Below are 23,156 nucleotides of genomic sequence, written 5' to 3'. Positions count from 1 at the left end.
ATGTTCCTTTCGGTTATTGCTGTAGAAGTATGCAATGCAGTAATTTAAGTGTGACGATGATGATTGATGATAATTTGGATACACTGAAATTGGCTGCTGTCAGACAGGATTTGGAACAAGGTGGTTCATTGGTCTATACCAAGGATGGATGTTCTTATTCCTGTAGATAGTTGTTGGGACGCATGTTCGGTTTGATTGCCCACCTCTAATTATAAGGAATACAGTACAAACTATAAACCATGAGCATATTTGATGAATTTATCCCCCTTCCTATTTGCAAATATGGGCCTGGATCCAGATCCCAAAAAAGTCAATGGAAAGACTCCCATTGACTTTACTGGAGTTTGGATAGGGCCAAATATAGCCCTCACTTTTTGGCACCCATTCGTTAGCTGTGTAATGGGTATAATAATATCTACTCACCCACCTCAAGGTGGTATGGTGAAAGTTAATTAATAATTGGTAAAGTGCCTTGAGATTCTCTGATGACACATTATAGAAATTCAAAGTATTTTTTTTAGAGCTTCAGTTGCCCTACATATATTGCACAGCTTAAGGATTCAACCATATATTTGTATAAATCTGTCCCACAGCCCAAAATCAACCCAGGTACCAAAGAGATGATCACTCAGTGTGTGAGAATCTGCCACAAATGCATTGGAGGTCTCAGCTGCCATTTGTCTGAACAAATGCTGCCCAACATAACTTTCCACTGCAGCATTACACAGATATTTACCACTGTTTCTCTCCCAGTCATTCTGCTGCACTTCATAGCAGTGAGGGATTTTTGTTTTGTTTTTTCCACTCCTCCTTTACTAGTTTAAGTTTGGCTGTTTTTTGTCTGCTAAGGAGAATCATGACTGTAGACTGGGGCCTTGTCTACACTACCAACTTTTGTCAACAAAAGTGATGTCGACAATCAAAAATCGGCATAATAAAAGTCGGAATGTCGTGTTCACACTCACTCCCTCTGTTAGCAGAGCACGTCCGCAGTTGTGGCATTATCGTCGACAGTGTGAGCAATGTGGATACCTCTCCCACAGTCCAGCTCGATACCTTCTGTTGCTAGGTACTGCGGGAAGGCGGAACGGATCACGACGCATCTTGGGACTGGACTCAATGTCCTGTGATGCATTGCTTTATGTCCTAGCATTCCATGGGCTTCTGGCTTTCTTTCACGGCATTTTTCAATGGCTGCCTTTGCTGTGCACCCTGGCATCTTTGTGAGAAGGGATGGATCCTGCACTGCTCTCCTGTGCTCTTACAACTGTCATGAAAACATCACAGATGGCAGTGCAGTTAATTGCAAAGTTCCTAACTGAAAAAGAGTCCCAGTTCCCTGACATGCTGCATGATGTGGGTAGGGGCAACTTTAGATTGCTTTTGGCATTCACAGAACAGCTGCATAGGGTAGATGGTCACTTTTGGGCTTGGGAAACAAGCACTGAATGGTGGGATCATATCATCATGCAGGTGTGGGATGATGAGCAGTAGCTACAGAACTTTCAGATGTGGAAAGCCATCTTCCCGGAACTGTGTGCGAAGCTCGCCCCAACACTGCGGGACAAGGACACCAGAATGAGAGCTGCCCTATCGGTAGAGAAGCGTGTAGCAATCGCTGTGTGGAAGCTGATGACTCCAGACTGCTACCGGTCAGTTGTGAATCAATTTGGGGTCAGGAAGTCGACCACTGGAGCTGCGTTAATGCAAGTATGCCGGGCAATTAATCATATCCTGCTATGAAGGACCGTGACTCTGGGAAATGTGTGAAATAGTGGAAACTTTGCAGAAATAGGTTTCCCTAACTCTGGAGGGGCGATAGATGACACACATATTCCAATTTTGGCACCAGACCACCTTGCGGTGGAGTACATCAGTGGCGGGCAACCTGTGGCCCATCAGGATAATCCGCTGGCGGGCTGCCAGACCATTTGTTTACATACATTTGCACAGCTGCCCGCTGCTCCCAGAGGCCGTGGTTTGCCATTTCCAACATTCTGTTTGCCTTTTTGACTGCCACTGCACATTGAGTGAGAACTGTCCACAATGACTCCAAGATCTCTTTCTTGAGTGGCAACAGCTAATTTAGACTCCATCATTTTATATGTATAGCTGGGATTACATCTTCCAGTGTGCATTACTTTGCATTTCATCTGCCATTTTGTTGCCCAATCACCCAGTTCTGAGAGATCCTTTTGCAGCTCTTCTCAGTCTGCCTGGGACTTAATTATCTTGAGTTAGTTTTGTATCATCTGCAGATTTTGCCATCTCATTGTTTACCCCCTATTCCAGATCATTTATGAATATGTTGAATAGGACTGATCCCAGTACAGACCCCTGGGGGAAAACCAGTATTTACCTCTCTCCAATCTGAAAATTGACCATTTATTCCTACCCTTTGTTTCCTATCTTTTAACCACTTACCAATTCATGAGAGCACCTTCTCTCTTATCCACGACAACTTACTTTGCAAAAGAACCTTTGGTGAGGGATCTTGTCAAAGGCTTTCTGAAAATATAAGTACACTATATCTATTGGATCCCCCTTGTGCACATGCTTATTGACCCCCTCAAAGAATTCCAGTAGATTGGTAAGGCATGATTTCCCCTTACAAAAAACGTGTTGACTCTTCCACAACAAATTAAGTTCATCTATGTGTCTGACAATATTGTTCTTTACTATAGTTTCAACCAGTTTGCTTGGTACTGAAGTCAGGCTTACCGGCCTGTAATTGCTGGGAATACCTCTGGAGCCCTTTTTAAAAATTGGCATCACATTAGCAATCCTCCAGAAGTGGATTTAAATGATAGGTTACAAACTACAGTTAGTAGTTCTGCAATTTCATATTTGAGTTCCTTCAGAACTCTTAGGTGAATACCATCTGGTCCTGGTGACTTATTACTGTTTAGTTTATCAATTTGTTCCAAAACCTCCTCTAATGACGCCTCAATCTGGGATAGTTCCTCAGATTTGTCACCTAAAAAGAATGGATCAGGTTTAGGAACTCCTCACATTGAGGGGGGGAGGGATAGCTCAGTGGTTTGAGCATTAGCCTGCTAAACCCAGGGTTGTGAATTCAATCCTTGAGGGGGCCAGTTAGGGATCTGGGGCAAAATCAAAATTGGTCCTGCTAGTGAAGGCAGGGGGCTGGACTCAATGATCTTTCAGGGTCCCTTCCAGTTCTAGGAGATGGGATATCTCCAATTAATTATATTAATCCTCAATCGTGAAGACCCATGCAAAGAATTTATTTAGTTTCTCCCCAATGGCCTTATCCTTGCATGCTCCTTTAGCACCTCGATCGGCCAGTGGCCCCACCGGTTGTTTAACAGGCTTCCTGCTTTTGATGTACTTAAAATTTTTTTTGCTATTATTTTGAGTCTTTGGCTAGCTGTTTTTCAGATTCTTACTTGGCCTTCCTAATTACGTTTTTATACTTCATTTGCCAGACTTTATGCCCCTTTCCACAGGATACCTTTTTGCCTCTCACTGCTCCTTTTAATTTGTTGTTTAGCCACAGTGGCATTTTTTTGGTTCTCTTACTATGTTTTTTAAATTGAGGTATACATTTAAGTTGAGCCTCTACTATGGCGTCTTAAAGAAGTTTCCATGCAGCTTGCAGGAATTTCACTTTTGGCGCTGTACCTTTTAATTTCTGTTTAACTAACCTCCTCATATTTTGTGTAGTTCCCTTTTCTGAAATTAAATGCTATGGTGTTGGGCTGCTGTGGTGTTTTACCTGCCACAGGGATGTTAAATTTAATTATATCATGGTCACTATTATCAAGTGTTCCAGTTATATTCACCTCTTGGACCAAATCCTGTGCTCCACTTAGAACTAAATCAAGAATTGCCTCTCCTCTTGTGGCTTCCAGGACTAGCTGCTCCAAGAAGCAGTCATTTAAGGTGTCAAGAAAGTTTGCCATTCTTTATTCTCTCTTTATTCCCCCCCCCCCCTTTCTACTAGTCACCTGCTAAGACTAAGGCCCTGTCTACACTGGCAAGTTTCTGTGCAGTAAACCAGCTTTCTGCACTTAACTCCTGAAGTGTACACACTGCCAAGCCACTTAGTGCATAGAAACTACGCATTTGTAGTGCTTTTAAAAAACCAACACACCCCACCAAGAGGCGTAAAGCTTTCTGCGCCGGGGCTACAGCACTGCGGTGCCAGTGTAGACAGCGTGGTGATTACAGTGCTGCAATTTGCCTCTGGGAGGTGTCCCACAATGCCTGTTCTCACCTCTCGGGTCATCGGTTTGAACTCTACTGCCCTGCCCTCAGGTGACCAACCATCATCCCCATCCCGTAAATTCCTTTGGAAATTTGAAAGTCCCCTTCCTGTTTGCTCGGTGATGTGTGCAGCGGTCTCGCATCTTCCCAGGTGGCCATGCCTGCTCCACGCACCAGGCAATCCACCGTTTAGAACAGTGCCAAGTTACTGGACCTCATCAGCATTTGGGGAAAGGAGGCTGTCCAGCCCCAGCTGCGCTCCAGCCATAGGAATTATGATGCCTACGGACAGATTTTACGATGCATGACAGAAAGGGTCCATGACTGGGACACATTGCAGTGCAGGGTCAAAGTGAAGGAGCTGCGGAATGCCTACGACAAGGCGCAGGAGGCAAACTGCCGCTCCGGGTGCTGCACCCACGAGCTGCCGGTTCTACAAAGAACTGGACGTGATACTTGGTGGTGATCCCATCTGCACTGCGAAGGCCCCTGTGGATACTTTAGTGGCTCGCGTGCCAGTCGAGAGTGGACCGAGCCAGGAGGAAATCTTGGATGAGGATGTGGAAGGAGAGGGGGACCCAGAAGCAGAGGATGACTCGGAGGCCAGAGATGCATGTAGCCAGGAGCTCTTTTCTACTATGGAGGAGCCTAGCCAGTCACAGCTGATGGAGATTGGCGAAGAGCAAACAGAAGAGGCCCCTGGTAAGTGGATCTGATTTTGGGAATCACTGAAGCGAGTTGTTGCAGGCAGGAGGGTTGCAGAAAGCAGGCTTGTGTCCGACCACATGCCTAGTCTGAGCAGTGGAACAGGCGGTTGATTCTCGTAAAGTGAGGGAGTCAATCTCCCACAGATCTCCAGGAAACTCTTGTGGAGATACTGAGCAATCTGCTGCCACAGGTTCTTCGGCAGAGCGGCTTTGTTTCTTGCCCCGTTAACGGTTACTTTCCCGCGCCACTCTGCCGTCACTGTGTGTGTGTGTGTGTGGGGGGGGGGGGGGGGACGACAACTACTATTGCTGCACACAGGTGAGCTGCATAGGGGCCAGGGCAGAAGTTGCAGTCTTGGAGAAGACTCTCCCTCAATTCCCTGCTCAACCTCAGCAGCAAGGTATCTTCCATAAAGAACACAGCCTGTGGAAAGTGTGGAGACAGGAATGATTATCAGACCCCCCTACAGTGCTGGCTCTCCCCAAGAGCTACATGCCCAGTGTACAGCAGGGTCCGGTCTGGGAAGAGTGATTTACCTGCCCCTGTGGTTACTCACCATTTTGGGAGTCTTGTGGCTCATGTGTGCTTGCCTGGGGTCAGCCAGTTAGTGACAGGTGCGTGAGTACTGGCTGTGTTTTAAAGCCCTGCATCAGTGTTGCAAACAATACTGCTTCTGTAAAATGTTGCGTTTAAACGTCACAGAGATGACCTTGGGAGTCCAGCCTCCGTCTTTGTTATCAGCAGCTGAACTGCTGCACAGAATTAAAAAGCGGCAGGACTTTCTGCATGATGTTATGATGCACTCCGCTGCCGAGAAACAGGAATTGAAGGAGTGGTGGGACAGCAAGAAGAGGGACCGAAAGGAGAATGCGGCACACCAGAATGAAGCCTCGGAGCGGCTCTTAAATGTTATGGAGCGCCAAGCAGACACAGCCCAGGTGATACTAGCTCTTCAAACTGAGCAGCGCTGTGCCCGCCCGCCCCTGCAGCTGCTGTTGCAAAACTATTTCCCATGAGCCCCACAATCAATCTCCTGGCTCCAGTCTCTACCCTCGCCATTCCATTCCTCCCCCGTCACAGGACAGCACTGTGGACTCCCAGTACTCACTGCACTCAACACCCATCCCTCTGCAGTTTGGCCCTGCTGAAGTACAGCACCAGCTGCATCGTACTCCAATGGAGAACATTGGATATGATCCCTGAACATACCCAAATCTTTAGCCGTCCCAGGACCCCTCCTCCTGGGACCTTCCCTTCCCCCATCCCCCTCCCTGCTGATGTATTTTTTTTTGTTTGACTCTCTCCTCCAGTTATCTTTTAATAAAAGAATTGTGTTGGTTTGAAAGCAATCTTTATTAATTGAAAGCAAAAAGAGCACTGCAAAGCAACATACAATTATGTTAAACCCCCTTATTGCATCATGTGCACCAATCATCTCCTAGCATTACAAGCAATCTTGAACATAGCAACAAATATTAGTGGATTTCAGCTTCGAATTGCTGCCTCAAGGCATCCTTGATCCTTAAGGCCTTGCGCTGTGCCCCTCTAATCAGGGCTGGCTCCAGCATTTCTGCCGCCACAAACAAACAAACAAAAAAAAAGCCGCGATCGGCAGTGGCAGTTCAGCAGCAGGTCCTTCGCCCCTAGAGGGAGTGAGGGACCTGCGGCCCCCGAATTGCTGCAGGTGCCGCCCCTCTCCCTTGGCTGCCCCAAGCACCTGCTTGTTAAGCTGGTGCCTGGAGCCGGCCCTGCCTCTAATAGCCCTGGTCTCTGGCTGTTCAAACTCAGCCTCCAGGTGCTGAGCCTCTGCGGTCCAGGCCTGAGTGAAGCTTTCACACTTCCCTTCACAAATATTATGGAGCGTACAGCATGCGGCTAAAAGCGTAGGAATATGGTCATCGGCCAGGTCCAACTTCCCATATAGGCAGTGCCAGCAGGCCTTTAAATGGCCAAAAGCACACTCAGTCGTTTTTCCACTTGCTCAGCCCGTTGTTGATCTGCTTCTTGTGATTGTCAAGTTGCCGCATGTATTGCTTCGTAAGCCACGGCATTAAGGGGTAGGCGGGTGTCTCCCAGGATCACAAGGGGCATTTCAACTTCCCCTACGGTCATCTTCTGGTCCAGGAAGAAAGTCCCAGCTTGCAGCTTCTTGAACAGGCCAGTGTTCCAAAAGATACATGCCTCATGCACCTTTCCGGAACAGCCTGTGTTAATGTCTGTGAAACACCCATGGTGATCCACAAGCACCTGGAGAATGATTGAGAAATACCCCTTGCAATTAATGTACTCGGTGCTAGGTGGTCTGGTGCCAGAATTGGAATATGCGTGCCATCTATCACCCCTCCGCAGTTAGGGAAGCCCATTTGTGCAAAGCCATCTACAATGTCATGCACGTTGCCCAGCGTCATGGTCTTTCGGAGCAGGGTGCGATTAATGGCCCTGCACACTTCCATCAACATGAGTCCAATGGTCAACTTTCCCACTCCGAACCGGTTAGCGACCGATCAGTAGCAGTCTGGAGTAACCAGCTTCCACAGTGCAATCTCCATGCGCTTCAACAACAGGGCAGCTCTCATTCTCGTGTCCTTGCGCTGCAGGGCTGGGGCGAGCCAATCACACAGTCCCGTGAATGTGGCTTTCCTCATGCAAAAGTTCTGCAGCCACTGCTCGTCATCCCAGACGTGCAGGACGATGTGATCCCACCACTCAGTGCTTGTTTCCCGAGCCCAAAAGCGGTATTCCACTGTGGTCAGCACCCTTGTGAATGCCACAAGCAATCTCGTGTCAGCTACTACGCGTGGCGAGATCAATGTTGCATGCTTCTTGCCTTTGTAGCTTAAGGAATAACTCCACTGCCACTTGTGACATGTTAGAATGAACAGCATACTGTTCAGCAGTTCGGGATCCATTCCTGCAGCCCAAAGAGAGCACACAGTACAAAAACGTTTGAAAGATGGCACCAAGTGCGGACGGAAGTGCAGGGATTTCTGGGATGCAAAGAAATGCATCATGGGGCATTGAGACACAACCCAGGATTCCCCGCAACCCCCTCCGCCTTCCCACAAGTCTTAGCTGCAGAAGAGAAAGAGGTGCTCTGTGGGATAGCTGTGTGCACTGCTCCAAATACTGCTGCAAGTGTGAAAACGCTATTGTGCGGGCAGCTGACAGTGCGAACACACAACAGCAGTTTCCCTTCAGCGCTCTCTGAGCAGCGCTGTAACTGCTGGAGCTGTAAATTTGCTAACGTACATGTGCCCTAAGTGATATAAGCCTCCTTGTATATTCAGTGATGAAAAGTATTGGCTGGCCACTCTTCATATCTATTTGTACAGTGTCTAGCACAATGATATCCCCCTCCTGACTGAGGCTTTTAGGTGCTACATTCATACACTTATAGAATGAATAATCAATAAATAAACCGTTGTGTGCACTTACCCATTTTTCTGATATAGTGTCAATGAAGATAAAAGAAGAAAAAGTTCTCTAATGTGTTTTGACTTCCATAGAATATTCAAAACACGTAATACAGCTTAATTGTCCCTTCTGTACTTGACCTCCTGCTGATCCCTCACTTCTTCCACAAGGTGGCAGTGTTCACCTTAAATTCAGCTCTAATGTCTGTAAACCTTTGAAATAGAGAATAGAAAAACTAAAATACACCTACTGTGGCTGGGTTTTGAGATTGCTCCAGAGTAATGATGAAAGAGCAGGTCCTGAAGAGGGAAGGAGTGGTGAAAGAAAATAAAAAAAAATTAAAAATGTATAGAAAAAAAGCAGCAGTTACTGTGCAGACTAGAGAGTGCTCCAGTGTAAGATGCAAGACTAATGGTACTTAAAAATGCATTTTGTAGTGTCTGAGCACCTCACACCCAGATACACCAACTCATCAGGCCAAAGTTTAAAAACACCACAAATCTGGTATAAAAGTCCACTATTAACCCAGAACCACAGCAGTACAAGCATCTAAAGCAGGGCGAGACTCCAGCCAGGAAGACCAGAAGCAGCCAAAGCAGGGACTGCTGCACTGGAGAGCAGGGGTAAATTGGGGTCCAGCTGGGGCCACCTCTCTGCCAGCATCCTCCTGGATGATATGTAGAACTGTGTAGGGGAACCCTACTGGGATAGAGATGGTGCCTCCCCTCCCTCTCCGCTGTGGTCTTGGAGGAAAGCTGCAGAGAGGAGCCAGGCAGAGACTCCAGCAGAAAGCAGAGGTCTCTGGGCATTCAGAAAGGTTTCAGAGTAGCAGCCGTGTTAGTCTGTATCCGCAAAAAGAAGAACAGGAGGACTTGTGGCACCTTAGAGACTAACAAATTTATTAGAGCATAAGCTTTCGTGGACTACAGCCCACTTCTTCGGATGCATATGCATCCGAAGAAGTGGGCTGTAGTCCACGAAAGCTTATGCTCTAATAAATTTGTTAGTCTCTAAGGTGCCACAAGTCCTCCTGTTCTTCTTTTTGGGCATTCAGAGAATTTTCTAGAGTTTTGACTGGACTTTCTCTGCCTTGTGCTGATTGGCTGTTTGCTCTGACCATCCCCTCTCCCACCTTACCTTCATCTCACCGTCAGTCAATACCTTCCCCCTTACCCTCTTCTCCTCTGCCCTGTCCCCCAGACTCCCTTCCCTTCAGCTGATCCTCTCCTAAATACCCTTCTTCACAAAACATTACTGTGGTACTAACAGATGTGTGCTGCCATCACATTGTTCCCTCTGCTTGTGGGTTACCTACATTCTTCAACCATGTGCCTGTCCTGTCTATTTAGATTGTAAGCCCTTTAGGAAATGAGCCATCTACTATTCTGTTTGTATGGTTGGATAGCCCTTTGGGATTACCATAACAAACAATAATAATTAATAGAAGGTTGACAAACTGAGCCCCTGGACCAGATGGGTCCATTTCATGTAGAAATCTAGCTCATGATGGATTAAGACCTTTTAGGGCACAATATCTCCTTAAAAAAATATGGTTCTAGCTCTTCTGGCTGTGCAAATAACTCTGACAGCAAACCAGTTCTTAGAGAGGTGTGAACTGTTCCCATTCATCAAAATCATGATTTATTCTGAAGCCTAATGATGGCTCTTTATGGGCCAGATTTCCAAATAACGGAGATGCACAATTGCATTTCTAATTTTAGTGACCAATGACAGTGGTTGAGAAGGCAAGTCGGATAAATGCATGCACAAAGGACCAAATAAACAAAGAGCATAAATAAGTGCCCCTAAAAGCATCAAGCATTATTCTTCCTTCTTCCTCCTCCCCCACAAGTGATATCAAATGCAACAGCAACTCCACTAACCAAGGGCCAGATCCTCTACAATGGGCCTTCACCATCTTAAAAATCACATGAGGATCTGGCCCTGAAAATTTAGTAACTATAAAAAGTCCATATTCTACCTTTGACATTTTGGTAAACCACCCATTGACAGTGGGGATTGTTTATGGCTGCTACTTTGTAGCTCTCTCCCAGGGACCATAATTAAAATAAAATTTGGCCTTTTGCTATCAGTGAGTATGACAAAGGAAAGAAGTTGTTAGCCTTGCTGGAAGTCTCTGCTGAGCATGGAGGAGAGCAGTCCAAAGTCACAGGCCCCCCGATTAAGAAGGTCCTTATGCTATGTTGAGTCGTTGCAGCCGCCCCATCAGAGGGGAGTGAATTCCTCATAATGAAACCAGACATGCTGGGCCCAGGAGCACTTTCACTGTTTGTCATGAATCTAAACTCTGTTCCATTGCTACAACATTTTCATAGTGTAATCAGCAAAACCGCAGTCAGCAGGAGCGGAGGATGCTCTCTGCCTCACAGGAGGCACTCGGCGCCTGACAGCATGATGCCCTAAAAATGCATTTTCCAAAGCGGAGTTTAAAACTGTATACTTTTTATTAAGTAAATGAAACCCTAAGAGGCCAAATTCATCCTTGGTGTAACTACTTTTAAAATCAATTTAATTACACTAGGGATGAATTTGGTTCTGTATGTTCAGTTTAAGAGGGGAAAATAATTGCAAAGTGAAAAAAAAAATATCAAGAACTATATTAATCATGAGCCTCCAGAACACCACCTCCTAAAATTGCCCTTGCTTTTCTTCAAATGAACAGATACCCTTTCAAGGTTAGCCAGTTAATCAGACTCCCATACAGATCTGCAATATACAATGTTCCAGAGGCTTTCTATTTTTCTAAAGTGCATATTAACATCTGGCCACTCACATAGCTCCTACTGGAAATGTTTTTGGCTCTAATTTAGCTATGGCATATTAATAAAATCTTCCTTTAAAAAGGTGGATGACTAGAAATATCCAAATTCATGACCAAATATGAGCTAATGCTTTCCCCCAAATTGCACAGACATAAGGACAATCTGAAAATATATTTACAGTGCCTATTCCATTTAATTGGACAGTTACCAATTTCTAGCTAGATCTTGTTTGATGTTGTACTCTGTACAGTAAGTCAAAGAGCCCAATTCTACAACCTTTAAAAGAGAGACAGGCCTGCAGAATCAGGACCCATGTTTTAAGTCTTTAGTAGATTTTACAGTTTTCTTTTTGTGCGTGTTATCACCATTTCATCTATATCATGTCTCAAGTTTCTAGTTCTATCTTCTCTAATTTTAGTCAATGAGCACTTCACACTAGATAGCAGTTACCTTCTGTGCAGTACAAAAGGAAGTTCTGAACTACACAGGAGTTCTGAAGTCTCAAGGTCAACAACAGGACTCTTAAGAATTCTAGATATTCTAGGAGTTGGGGCTTATCTAGATTATCTTTGAAAATTTTGATTTTTAACTACTTGATTTGTATGTGCCAACTATAAATACAACCCTATGTAATGTACAGGGTTTCTTTTAGGATTTGAGGTAGAATCTACCTTCCACAAGAGAGTTGATAGTCCTTCTCAAAGCAAACCAATGAAATAATTTTTTTGCTCAGTTTTATAGACTGAGTTATCCTAGAACATAAATGTTCTGGTATATGGGGACAGTGGAAATGAAATATTTTATAGCTGGCTGGATCTATTTGCATATTGATGGTCCGGGTTTTTCCTTTTTTTAAACTATTGACATGACCTTGTTTCTAAAATACCCATTCTGGTGTCTCATTTTTATTTGCCATCCAATATAGTGGCTGCTTCATAGTAAAAGAAGTAGGAACGTTCCACAGATGTGGAAATCTAAATCCTACCTCTTCAATGATTTTAGATGTGTGTATATATCTTCCTACTGTATTTTCCACTGCATGCATCTGATGAAGTGGGTTTTAGCCCACAAAAGCTTATGCTCAAATACATTTGTTAATCTCTAAGGTGCCACAAGTACTCGTCGTTCTTTTGACTATACACTGATTTTTCCAGTGGTATGGAGGCAGTGCTGTCTAATGAAAAGAGACTAGAAATGAGGTACTGTGTGTTCTTGAGGAAATCAACACTGCATCTCTCAGTTTGCCTATCTAATACTCAGATGGGCACCATATAAAAGCCTAGATTGACTTGGGAAATAGTGATAATTCTTCCCTACATCACAGAGCTGTTGTATAGCTTAATGCAATAGTGTGTGTAAAGTGATTTGAAATCCTTGGATGAAAAGTGTAAAGTATTGTCATGGCGTTACATTCCTTAGGTCACTTAGGACTATTTTTGACAATCACACCATGACCAAATACCAAACGGCATAGTTCCCATGATGTCTGCTGGTAACAATGCCGTAGAGCTGTATGTGGTACAAGGTCCTTAAAATAAATGTCACCTCTCCATTATTATTTTATACTGCCCAGAGGAGTACTAGGCACTTCACAGAAGGGGGTGGGAGGAAAACACACAAAACAGTCCTTCTTAAAAAAGAGCTTTTGCATGGGACACACTGAGTGGTGGTGAGAAATAATGGGGAAGGGAATGAGTCAGGGAAGGAAAAAGGTCACAGCATTACAATTATGCAGTTGCTCAGTTTGGACATGCTCATCTCAGGGTGACTCAATTCAGGTGTTTTTTAATTTTCATAAAAAGAACATAAAGCTACAGCATTGTGACTATTACTGACTAACTTATTATGAACAGGAAAGAGGTGAGTTTTCAAGAAGGAATTTAAATGTCAAGGGGCTGGTGCCTTGACAGAGCAGAGAAAGGAGGATATTCCATCCACCATGGACAACATGGAAAAAATATACTAGACGGACAACAATTGTGAGTTGATGTTTGTACACAAGTGTTAGCTTAATTCATTAGCTTAATTCAATACCTCAAATGCAACAGAACAGCTGGTGCGGATTCGTGTCAAGAGCATCAGCAAGACTCACATAGTGAGATTTAGAAATGGGACAGAGTACTATTTCACTGGAGCTCAGCAAAAGTCTCAGAAATTTCATTCCAAGACTACATATTGAAAAATGACCTCAGCCTGGCACAGTGCAATGAATTACCATTTAGCAATACAGGAGAAACTCTCAGCACTCACTTGTTGTCTTTCCCACACTGATGACTTAGCTGATGGGCCAACGTCTTAAGCAACAAAGTTAGACACAGATTACTTGGTTGTGCACCCTCCCGCATGTATCAGTTTTACATCAGTGTGTTTCCATTCACTTCAGTGGAGTTACTCCTGACTTCAGTGCAAACAAGAAGGCCAGAATCAGTACTGCAGAGAAAAGGATGCTCAAAAGTTGGAGATCAAGTAACTCATGTAACTCCACTGAAGTCAATAGGTGTAAAATAGGTGTGTTATCAAAATCAGGCCCTAAATACTTCTAAAGTTTCTTCCTTTTGTTTTGGATAAAATTACTGATGCTACCTATATAGGTCTCCTTTTCGGAAGGTTCACAGGCTGATTTTTAGATTACCAGCAGATCTACACATATAATTGATCCCCAAACGGGGAGGGGGGGGGGGAGAAAGGGGGTCGGGCACATGGTGGGCCCCAGGTCAGCTCCCACAGGGGATGGGGAGGGAGCGCCACCCAGCCCTGCTCCACCACCAGGCCCACTCAGGCCCCAGCTGCAGCTCTGCACCCTGCCCAGCTCTGGCCCCAGCTGCAGCTCCATTCATAGGTGCTGGAACTAGGGGTGCAGGGGGGGCTGCCACCCCCCTGGCTTGAGGCAGTTTCCATTCTATACAGGGTTAACAGTTCGGTTCCATGGCTCTCAGCACCCCCCCACTATAAAAATTGTTGCAACACCCCTGGCTCCACTCTGCCCCCGCTTGGCCCCAGCCTTGCTCCAGCCCAGCTCTGCTCTCATTCCCTCTCCACCCCCAGCCCAGCTCCACCTCTAACCCCAGCTCCAGTTCAGCCCCCAGCTCCACCTTCAGCCCACCCTCCTCTGCTGAGCCAGCTGTGTAGTGATGGGGAGGGGGAGGGAGCACAGACAGATTACATTACTGGTAAGGGGGGCATGACAAAAAGTTTGGGCACCACTGACATATATGAACCGGCAATACCATTCAACTTCTCTGTGCCATGAAGTGTTAAATCTCTGGGCTAGATTCTGCCACCCTTGCTGCTCATGATAAGCAGTCACTGACTTGGCGATCGGTCCAACTGGCTGCAGTGGGACAACTCACAGCACTACTTAGCAGGAATGAGGAGGGTAGAATCTGGACCTCTCTTTGTGTGGAGTCAGATATTTGAAAGAACTCAGGACCAAATGTTCAAGTGTGCAGCACCTACAACTGGGGCCAGATTTTTTTTTTTTTTAAACAAACCCTCCCCTCCCCCCCCCCCAAAAAAAAACAAAACAAAAAAGCTCCGCTCCCTTCTAGGCACCCAAACATGGAAGGTGCTCAGTGACTACGGTGATGGGCTGCAGCATAAAATCCCTAAAGCAGGGAGAGGGGTCTGATTTTCAAAATTACTCAGCATCCAGCAAATACTGAACATGCCGAGGGTTTTTGTTGTTGTTGTTGTTGAAAATCTGGTTGTTTATTATGGGGCCTAAATGAGAGATAAGCACTTCGGAAAGTCTGGCCACATTGCCTAAACACAGCAGAGGGGTGGGGATCCTTTTGTAAGCCCCTCCCCCATTATTTATTTTCTCTCCTTGTAACAACACAGCAGCATCTCACAGAAATAGAACTATGCTTTTGGAGGATTACCTGTTTTTTAAACAGTTGATCTCCCTTTAATATATTTTAATCTTTTGACAGAGACAAAGATTGCCAAAAAATATGGGAAAAAATGCAAAAGGCGTTTATTTACAAGAACCCATGTAATATTACAATAGAAGATTATCAGCCGTTACTGGATTTGGCGAGTCATCCTATCCCCTGTAACAAGGTAACAATATTTGTGTGTGATGAGCTGTCTGGGTAGGGACTGCTTGTCTGTACATGCTTAGTACAATGGACGTTCTTTGGTTTTGTGCTAGAGGCACTTTACAAACACAGAACAACAGAGTCCTGGTCCAATACTAGGGCTGTTAGGCACTATGGTGTAACAAATAATAATAATGATCGCAATCATGAGTGACCCTCAAATACCTACAGGTACTCTGACTTCAGGCTTGAGATAACATTACTCCCAAAGCTACTTCTTTTAGAACAAGAGAATCCTGTTCATTATAGGCCAGTGATGAAGATCATTGTACAGAATATTCCTTCTAGGGACAACATTTTGGGCCATGATGGGAAAAAAAATCATTGTGGCCTTCGTTGCTATTTAGAAGAGAACCTCTCTGTAAGAGCAGCCATGCAGTTAGAGGCACATGGCTTTTTATTGCTCATGGGTGGTTGAAATGCATGCAGAGTGACAGCAATTAGAGCTGGTTAAAAAGTTTCCTTCAAAATGTTTTTTCAATCGAAAAAATTGGTTCCCCCCCCCCCCCCCCAACCAAATAATATTTTTTTTCTGAAAATAGAAATTTTCATCAAAAACCCCACTGGAATTTTTATATATTTTAAATAATCAGTTTTTGGTCTTTTGACAAAACCCCCAAAATATAAAGGAAAATAAACATTTTCATCATCAAAACTTTTTCTGGAAAAAACATTTCCTGACCAGCTCTTCTATCAATGCCATTTCTTACTCATCATCCTTTCCCTCACAGTCATTATTTTGGAGCAAGACAAGTGACCTTGTTCATCGTTATACAAAAACCAATCACAATTTCCTCACTCTGGAGGACACCTTGCTGGGCTATATGGCTGATGGAATCTCATGGTGTGGAAACCCTTCTAGTCCAGGTAAGGATTCCTTCAAACTAAAAAAAAAAAAAAAAAAAAAAAAAAAACCAACAACATTATAACTCCAGGTTTTCTTTCACTCACCAATTTCTAATATAAGAAAATCTCTTTTGGAGAGGATACTTTCCATTCTTGGTTTCAGCCCAAAACAACTGTTGAACCTTTCTACCCTGCCTGAGTTATGGAAAAGTGAAAAACACACTAATTTTCAGCTTAATTTTATCAACACTTTTTAGCTCCCAGTAGCACAAAAAGAGCTCAGCCTAGTGACATATTGCCCCCCTTATTTACAGTAATCAGCAACATACTGTGATTCCAGTGGGACCACTTTCAGACTAAGGCCCCAGTCCTGCAATATGCTCCATTCAGGCAGACTCCTGCACTTGCACAGAAGTCATTGGGACCACATGTAGATATAAGGGGGTTGCTTGTTCACGCTAAGGGCTAAGAATGAGTAGGGATGTCAGAATCTGTCCCCAAATTTGAGGGAAATGTATAAAAAACAAAATAAAAAATTATGTGGGAAGAGTCACTTCTGAGCATCCCCTTCCCACCCCCCCACGCTTTTTGTCACATCAATAAGTGCACATTCTCCCTGCTCAGCCTGACCAGGAACAATGTTGCTGGAATAATTTGCATAAGGGGACTGTAAATGCCTCACAGTCTTCCAAACACCTTCAACTTAATCTCCCCCTTAGAACACTTTTCACCTAAGCCTGTTGCTGTGATGGGGCGCAATAGTTATTTTTGCCATTCTTATTCAGCACTGCAGGCAGTATTAAAGTGTCTGACAATTTCCTCTCTAATCTTAGTTATTCTGCATCATATATTTATTTTAGGAATTAACTATGAATCTTGTCCAAAATGGAGTGAATGCGAGAGCAACCCTAGTTCTGTGTACTGGAAAATGGCATCCAAGATGGTAAGGATTATATAGAAACTTCTCCAGGATCACAGTTAGCATCAATTTATCCTTTGGGGGTTGGGGATGTTGAAAGAGGGTAAAAATCTTGGCCCTCCAAGCAAGTCAATGGCAAAACTCCCATAGACTTAAGTGGGACAGGGTTTCACCCAGACTGTGGAAATCTGGGGCTAAAATGCTGAACATCCAAATTTGTCTGGTATGTCTGTTCCATTGGCTAGAAAACAAAGGCTTTGATCCTACAACCAAATCCATGCATGTGAATCCCTGAGTCCCTGCAAGATGCATTGACTTCAGTGGGACTCTGTGCAGACATAGATCCAATTGCAGGATTGGGGCCTTAACTATTAACCACGGCTCCCTACTTTAATGGCCAGTAGTCTTTTTTCTATATTTTTATCATGACCAATTACATCCTGGAACAATACTTTTAATCAAAATATTCGTGTTTATAACAATGAAAGAACTACAGCAAAGGAAAAAGTGGCTAACAGTTAAACCTTGGAACACAGTCTGATCATCTCAGAGGTCTGATGTGAATTCCTCCCAAATTGTTAGGAGTCATGCCACAAATTACTCAAAATGCCATTTTCCTCTCGGCTTTCACCAAAGACATTGAATGGATCAAATTCAAACACTGATTAGATTATTAAGAACTGAAAGCTGTGCCATGTGTTTTTGGGAAATACAGGTTTCCCAAGACTTTCACTAAGGTCTCATGTTTCACACAACATTTAATGTCACAATAATTTGGGCATTCTTATTCTTGCTTGAATGGGTCCCTCCGTCAGTGGTCATCTTGATATTTGTGTCGAACAGCACCAAGCACAATTAGTTCTTAAACATTAATTAACCATAATATATATATATATATATATATATATATATAGAAATCATTCTCTCATACAAATACACAAGATCACAATTGCTAAAACCAATGACTTTTTAAACCTCTGAATGCTAAAAGCATGCTGGAAACTGCTGTAGAGCATGGCTGAGAGAATGAGTGCCTCCTTGTGCCTTTTTAACATAATGAGAAGAACTCCTCATAGAAGCCAGGGCTCAGGGAAGTCACAGCAATGTCCTCTACACCAGCAGCCAGAAAAACTGTGGCACAGGAGCTGTTATGCCAGCTTTGCACCATCACAGGCTCTCCCTACATGGGGTTATCCAGTTGCGGTTGGTCAATGTAGCTTTAGGGTAACTTTGTACCAGTGAGAGAAGATATGGCCCTTTATTTTCACTGCAATCTTCTGGTAAAATAGTGAGCCCAGATCCTGAGCTGGTAAACATTGGTGCAGCTCTACTGAAGTCAAAAGAGCTATGCTGATTTACTCTAGCTAAGGATTTGACCCTCTGTTTCATGTAAAGCTAAAGTACAATGTACGTTTGCTTGTTTAGTTTGCAGAAGAAGCATGTGGTGTGGTTCAGGTGATGCTCAATGGATCAATAGAAGCTGGAGCATTCAGAAGTAACAGGTATCTACTTAATCGGTCACTGCCTTTGGCTCTGTCTTACTACTCACTTAGAGACGCTGTACTGGTGCAGGTGTTGGCGACAGTAAATCCCAGTGCAAGACTGGGGCCTTAGAGGGCCAGATCTTCTTCAGCTTTTCTGAATCAGTGTTGCTCTGTTGACTTCTATGGAGCTATGCTAAATTTACATTTGCTGACGATCTGGCCCATTATATGATGCATCTTCTGATGCATTTGATTTGGATTTTTTCTGAAAATGGCCACAATCCACAGAACTTTGTGCAGTAAGCCCAAAATGGACTCCTCTGCTATATTACACTCACATGACCAACACATTATAACTATCCTCAGAGTGGATTTCTTGGATTATGCTCCCCCAGAGATTGTACATACTTTCAGTGACTGACAGGAGGTGCTGCCTCTGCTAACTCTGAGGGATGAAGAAACTTGTGGTTAGCGCAAGCAGAAAGATTTTTTTTCCTTTAGTAGTGGCAGTCACTGGTAATCTAGACAAGAGAAAAATCATTAGGAATGAAAGAACCTCAGACTGTTTCATTCTGCAAACAGCTCCAAAGGCTCTCAATAAAGCTGAATGAAAATGGGGGGAAATTCCTTTACACAAATTAAATAGTCCATGAAAATTTCATGGGAAAATTATACATTATCTCCACTGGGAATAATGATAATGCATGAGTATGTAGTAGTGACTGGAGAACATACTTTGTTCATCTTGTTCTAAAGCGAAGATGTGTGTTGCTTTTTCATGCTCCCATTCTTACAGCATTTTTGGAAGTGTTGAGATCTTAAACTTGGACCCAGACAAAGTTTCTACAGTGCAGATTTGGCTTATGCAGAACATCGGTGGACCTCCAAGGTAAAGTTTGCTAGTACAAAATAATGTGTGATGCTTTGTTTCTATAATTTAAAATGCGGTTCAATTCTGAAACGTGACTAAAAATAGCACTGCCTTACCCATCAACTTTGCTCCTTGAATGCAGTTAACTGCTTACTTTAGTGGAAATTATTAATAAAAAGTGGTAAAAATATTATTATTATTACTGCCAGCTCTGTTGAGCCAATACAGCTCTGGAAGAGCTAAACTGTTTCCTTTCTGTTAACCTTGCAATTGGATATAGTCATCTCCGTAACCCTGTTGTCTTCAAATTCTGTACCTCTTTACGTCTGTGCAATCCTACAGAAGCCCTACAGAGGCCTAACAGATCTGTGTAGTGCTCAGACATAAAGAACACAGCTTGGCTGAGTTTGCAAATCTGTGCAGTTGGAAAACATCTTTTTACATGAAAATTGAGCAAATATGCTCTGCAGGTCACTGAGAGGCAATCAATGCAGAGTAACCATGAAGCCATGTTTTGCCAAGTAATTTTTAATAACAGACCCACAATTTAAATGTTTATTTTTAACTATTCATACCAGACAGTGACCATAAGTCAGAGAATTTCTGTTCTATATAGGTTTTATAAAGAGCTCATCACCATAGCATCTGAACAGCTTCCAGTAGTGCATTAAGTGACATGACTAACATCTGTCACACATCTGCTCCCTCATAGTCTCCCCAGGGAGAGAAATACATACAACAGTGTGCTTTGTTTTTGGAGTTGTCATTTTATATAATTACACACACATTCCTGTATGTTTATGTTAGAGAAGGCAGTCAAAGAAATGCACCTTGCACTTAGAGTGGAAGGTGATGCAGTCTGTGAGGGTCCTCTGTAGGCAAGGGGGATCTTCTACATGGATCCATGGGTGTACACTTTGCACTGATGCACTGGCACAGCATGCCGGCAATGTGTCTGAATCTGGCCCTCTGATCTCAGTTGCTCTGGTGTAAATACAGAGTAACTCCATTTACTTACTCCTGATTTGCACCAGCAGCACTGCTTATTACTTAAGTCCACTAGAGTGTCTGGCCATCAACTGGCAGACGTGACTGGGAATAAGCAGGAAGCATTCTAACAAATGAATTCATCTGGTCACAAAGGGCTCAGCCCCAAAGCAAGATAAACATTATTTGAAGAGAACCCCAAACATGCAGATTTCAAAAATCAAATCACGAGGGGCAAGTGACACACAGAACAGACAACAAATTCCATAGAGGGGCTCTAGTGATTCCATAAACCTAGGGTTGGCAACTGTGTGATCACACAAACCCAACACTGTTGCCCCACCCCTTCTCTGAGGCATCACCCCATTCACTCCATCCCCCGTCCCTCCATAGCTCACTCTCCCCCACCCTCACTCACTTTCACCAGGCTAGAACACAGGGTTGGGGTGTGGGCTCTGGGCTGGGGCCTAGGGGTTCAGAGTGCTGGAGGGGGCTGGGTCAGGAGCAGGGTGCAAGCTATGGGGGGGACTCAGGGCTGGGACACGGGACAGGAGGAGGTTTGGGGTGCAAGCTGTGGGAGGGAGTTGGGTGTGGGAGGGGGTTTAGGGCTGGAGCAGGAGGCTGGGGTGCAGAAAGGGGTTCAGGGTGCAGGCTCCTTACACACACCCTTTACCCCTCCCAGTGCTGCTGCCTCTTCACCCACCCAGTCTTTGTAAAGGTACCACTCAGTGGTAGAACAAAAAGAAGTCTCCTCAGGACTGCAGGCTGAAAACTTGTTGTTTTTGCTCAACAGCATCACAACAGGGGGAGAAGGCGGGGGGGGGGGGGGGGATGACTTCCCCACTGACTAAATAGAAAGTAAAAGAGGGGGATGGAGCATGGGGATGGAGTCACCCAGTTAACAGCTTGATGACCACTTTGACAGAGACACACAGCCTCCCTGAATGCCCCTCCCACCCCACATCGTACTGCTCACTGTCCACACTTACCTGGTGCCACTAGCATGGCTCTTGCTCCCTTCTCCAGAGATATCCCAGAAGCAGAATGACCCTCATTTCCATCCTCAGCAGAGACAGAGCAGCTCTTACCTCATGCTCTGGAGCCTGCACAGTCCCTCAGGCCCCACACTTTCCTCCTATGCTGAGGCCCCTCCATCAGACTTACAGCAGTTTCCCCTTCACTCTCCAATTAACACCTCTGGCATGTCAGCTCTGAATGTTGATTGGATTCACATCACATGTTGTGTCAGCCCACAGCTTTAGGAAACTCTTGTGAAGGAAGAGGATTGTATTCTGTTTGTCAGCTGGCCTGTGTTTTGTGGGGCAGTCCTGCATTTGCCCCCATGACCTGTTACCTCGCTGGGTCATTGGGATTGATAGTTTTTTATTATAGTTTGCATCGCCTCCCATGCAGGAGCTCTGTGCCACATGCATTTCTGTCCCCCCCCCATTCGCCCCCTGACTGCCCCCATCAGAACTCCTAACCCATCCAACCCCCCTGCTCCCTGTCTCCTGAATGCCCCGACCCCTATCCACACCCCTGCCCCCTAAGAAACCCCCGGGGACTCCCACCCCCTATCCAACCGCCCTCTGCTCCTTGTCCCCTGACCACCCCCTCCCAGGACCCCCCACCCCTAACTTCCCCCCAAGATCCCACCCCCCTTATCCTACCACCCCTGCTCCCTGTCCTCTGACTGCCCTCCCAACCCCTATCCACATCCCGGGACTCCCACTCCCAACCCTCCCTATTCTCCATCTCCTGACCACCCCCCAGAACCTCCACCCCATCAACCACCCCCTCCTCCCTGACTGCTCCCCAGGACCCCCTGCTCCCTTACCCAAACCCCCGCTTCCCACCGCCTTACCAGCAGCAGGAGCTTGCAGCCGTGACACCCAGCCAGAGCCAGCTGCATTCCCCACATTGCCCAGCGGGAGCAGCGGGCCAGCGCTTGGCCCACGTGGCTGCGGGGGAGGAGGGACAGTAGGGGAGGGGCCAGGGACTAGGCTCCCCGGCCGGGAGCTCAGGGGCCGGGCAGGATGGTCCCGCGGGCCAAATGTGGCCCATGGGCCATAGTTTGCCCATGTCTGGACTAGACAACTCCCAAACGGTACATAGGACTCACAAAAGGAAACCAGGTTTCTCTGTTTTTTCCAGTTTTAACAAATGGGAAACACCCTGAGATCATGGACTTGATGCAGGGATTGCAAAATGAAATTCTGTGGCCTGTGCTATATAAGAGGCCAGGCTAGATGTTCAAAACAGTCCTCGCTGGTCTTAAAAATCTATGAATTCTGAATTCCTTATGTACCAAATTTCATGAAACTGACATCTACGGTATGCCTGCAAAATATACACATACAGGTGCAAACAGGTGCAAACTGCCTGCTAAACATATATTGACAGGTGTGCAGACACGTGCTGATTACATGGTTTGTGATGGGAAAAAATGTTCACTTGTAGCTGCACTTGTGTATTTTGTGGACCAACCCAGACATCTGTTTTGTTTTTGTTTCAGTTTGGCCTTGTGTTGTATGCACTAGTGGGCTCTGAACATCTCACACTGGAAATTAGCACCAGTCCTGGTATTGGAGAGCATTTAACAATTAGCAATTGAATTTATTCAGGCAGAGAAATTTACCTTGATGAGGAGAAGCAGCACAGGGCCCTCCACATGACTTAAACTCTTTGGGAGTGATGCACAGAGGGAGCTGCAAGTGGAATGGCCAACTACAGGAGCGGGGTCTGGGGTAGGGACCTACATCCATGAATATGTGGCCAGTCCCTCTTCTCCCCTGTACACGCACAGGACCTGAT

The 23,156-nt window shown here is 45.0% G+C and overlaps 1 protein-coding gene and 1 long non-coding RNA gene across 6 annotated transcripts in view; one reads left to right on the top strand and one right to left on the bottom strand.

Moving 5' to 3' along the window:
* LOC101935553 (ADP-ribosyl cyclase/cyclic ADP-ribose hydrolase 1) overlaps positions 1 to 23,156 on the top strand; it is a 47,343-nt gene that overhangs the window by 19,789 nt on the left and 4,398 nt on the right. For 4 of the 5 annotated variants that reach the window (XM_024110681.3, XM_008174127.4, XM_024110682.3 and 1 more), the window contains 5 exons: positions 15,068 to 15,197; positions 15,967 to 16,102; positions 16,942 to 17,024; positions 18,426 to 18,502; positions 19,281 to 19,373. In XM_024110681.3, coding sequence (XP_023966449.1) covers positions 15,068 to 15,197; positions 15,967 to 16,102; positions 16,942 to 17,024; positions 18,426 to 18,502; positions 19,281 to 19,373 — 519 coding nt within the window. Of the gene's footprint in view, positions 1 to 12,988; positions 13,115 to 15,067; positions 15,198 to 15,966; positions 16,103 to 16,941; positions 17,025 to 18,425; positions 18,503 to 19,280; positions 19,374 to 23,156 lie in introns of all 5 variants that reach the window. The other variant, XM_065597047.1, reaches the window with a different exon arrangement.
* Positions 15,988 to 21,569, bottom strand: LOC135983762 (uncharacterized). Its single transcript, XR_010601540.1, has 3 exons — positions 21,332 to 21,569; positions 18,893 to 19,005; positions 15,988 to 16,119 (listed from the first exon to the last, which is right to left on the bottom strand). It is a non-coding gene; the product is annotated as an uncharacterized LOC135983762 (long non-coding RNA).

Source organism: Chrysemys picta, chromosome 5, assembly GCF_011386835.1.
Source record: "Chrysemys picta bellii isolate R12L10 chromosome 5, ASM1138683v2, whole genome shotgun sequence".
Lineage (NCBI taxonomy): Eukaryota > Metazoa > Chordata > Testudines > Emydidae > Chrysemys > Chrysemys picta.
The sequence above is the reverse complement of the archived record's forward strand: the minus strand, read 5'-3'. Positions and strand labels throughout refer to the sequence as shown.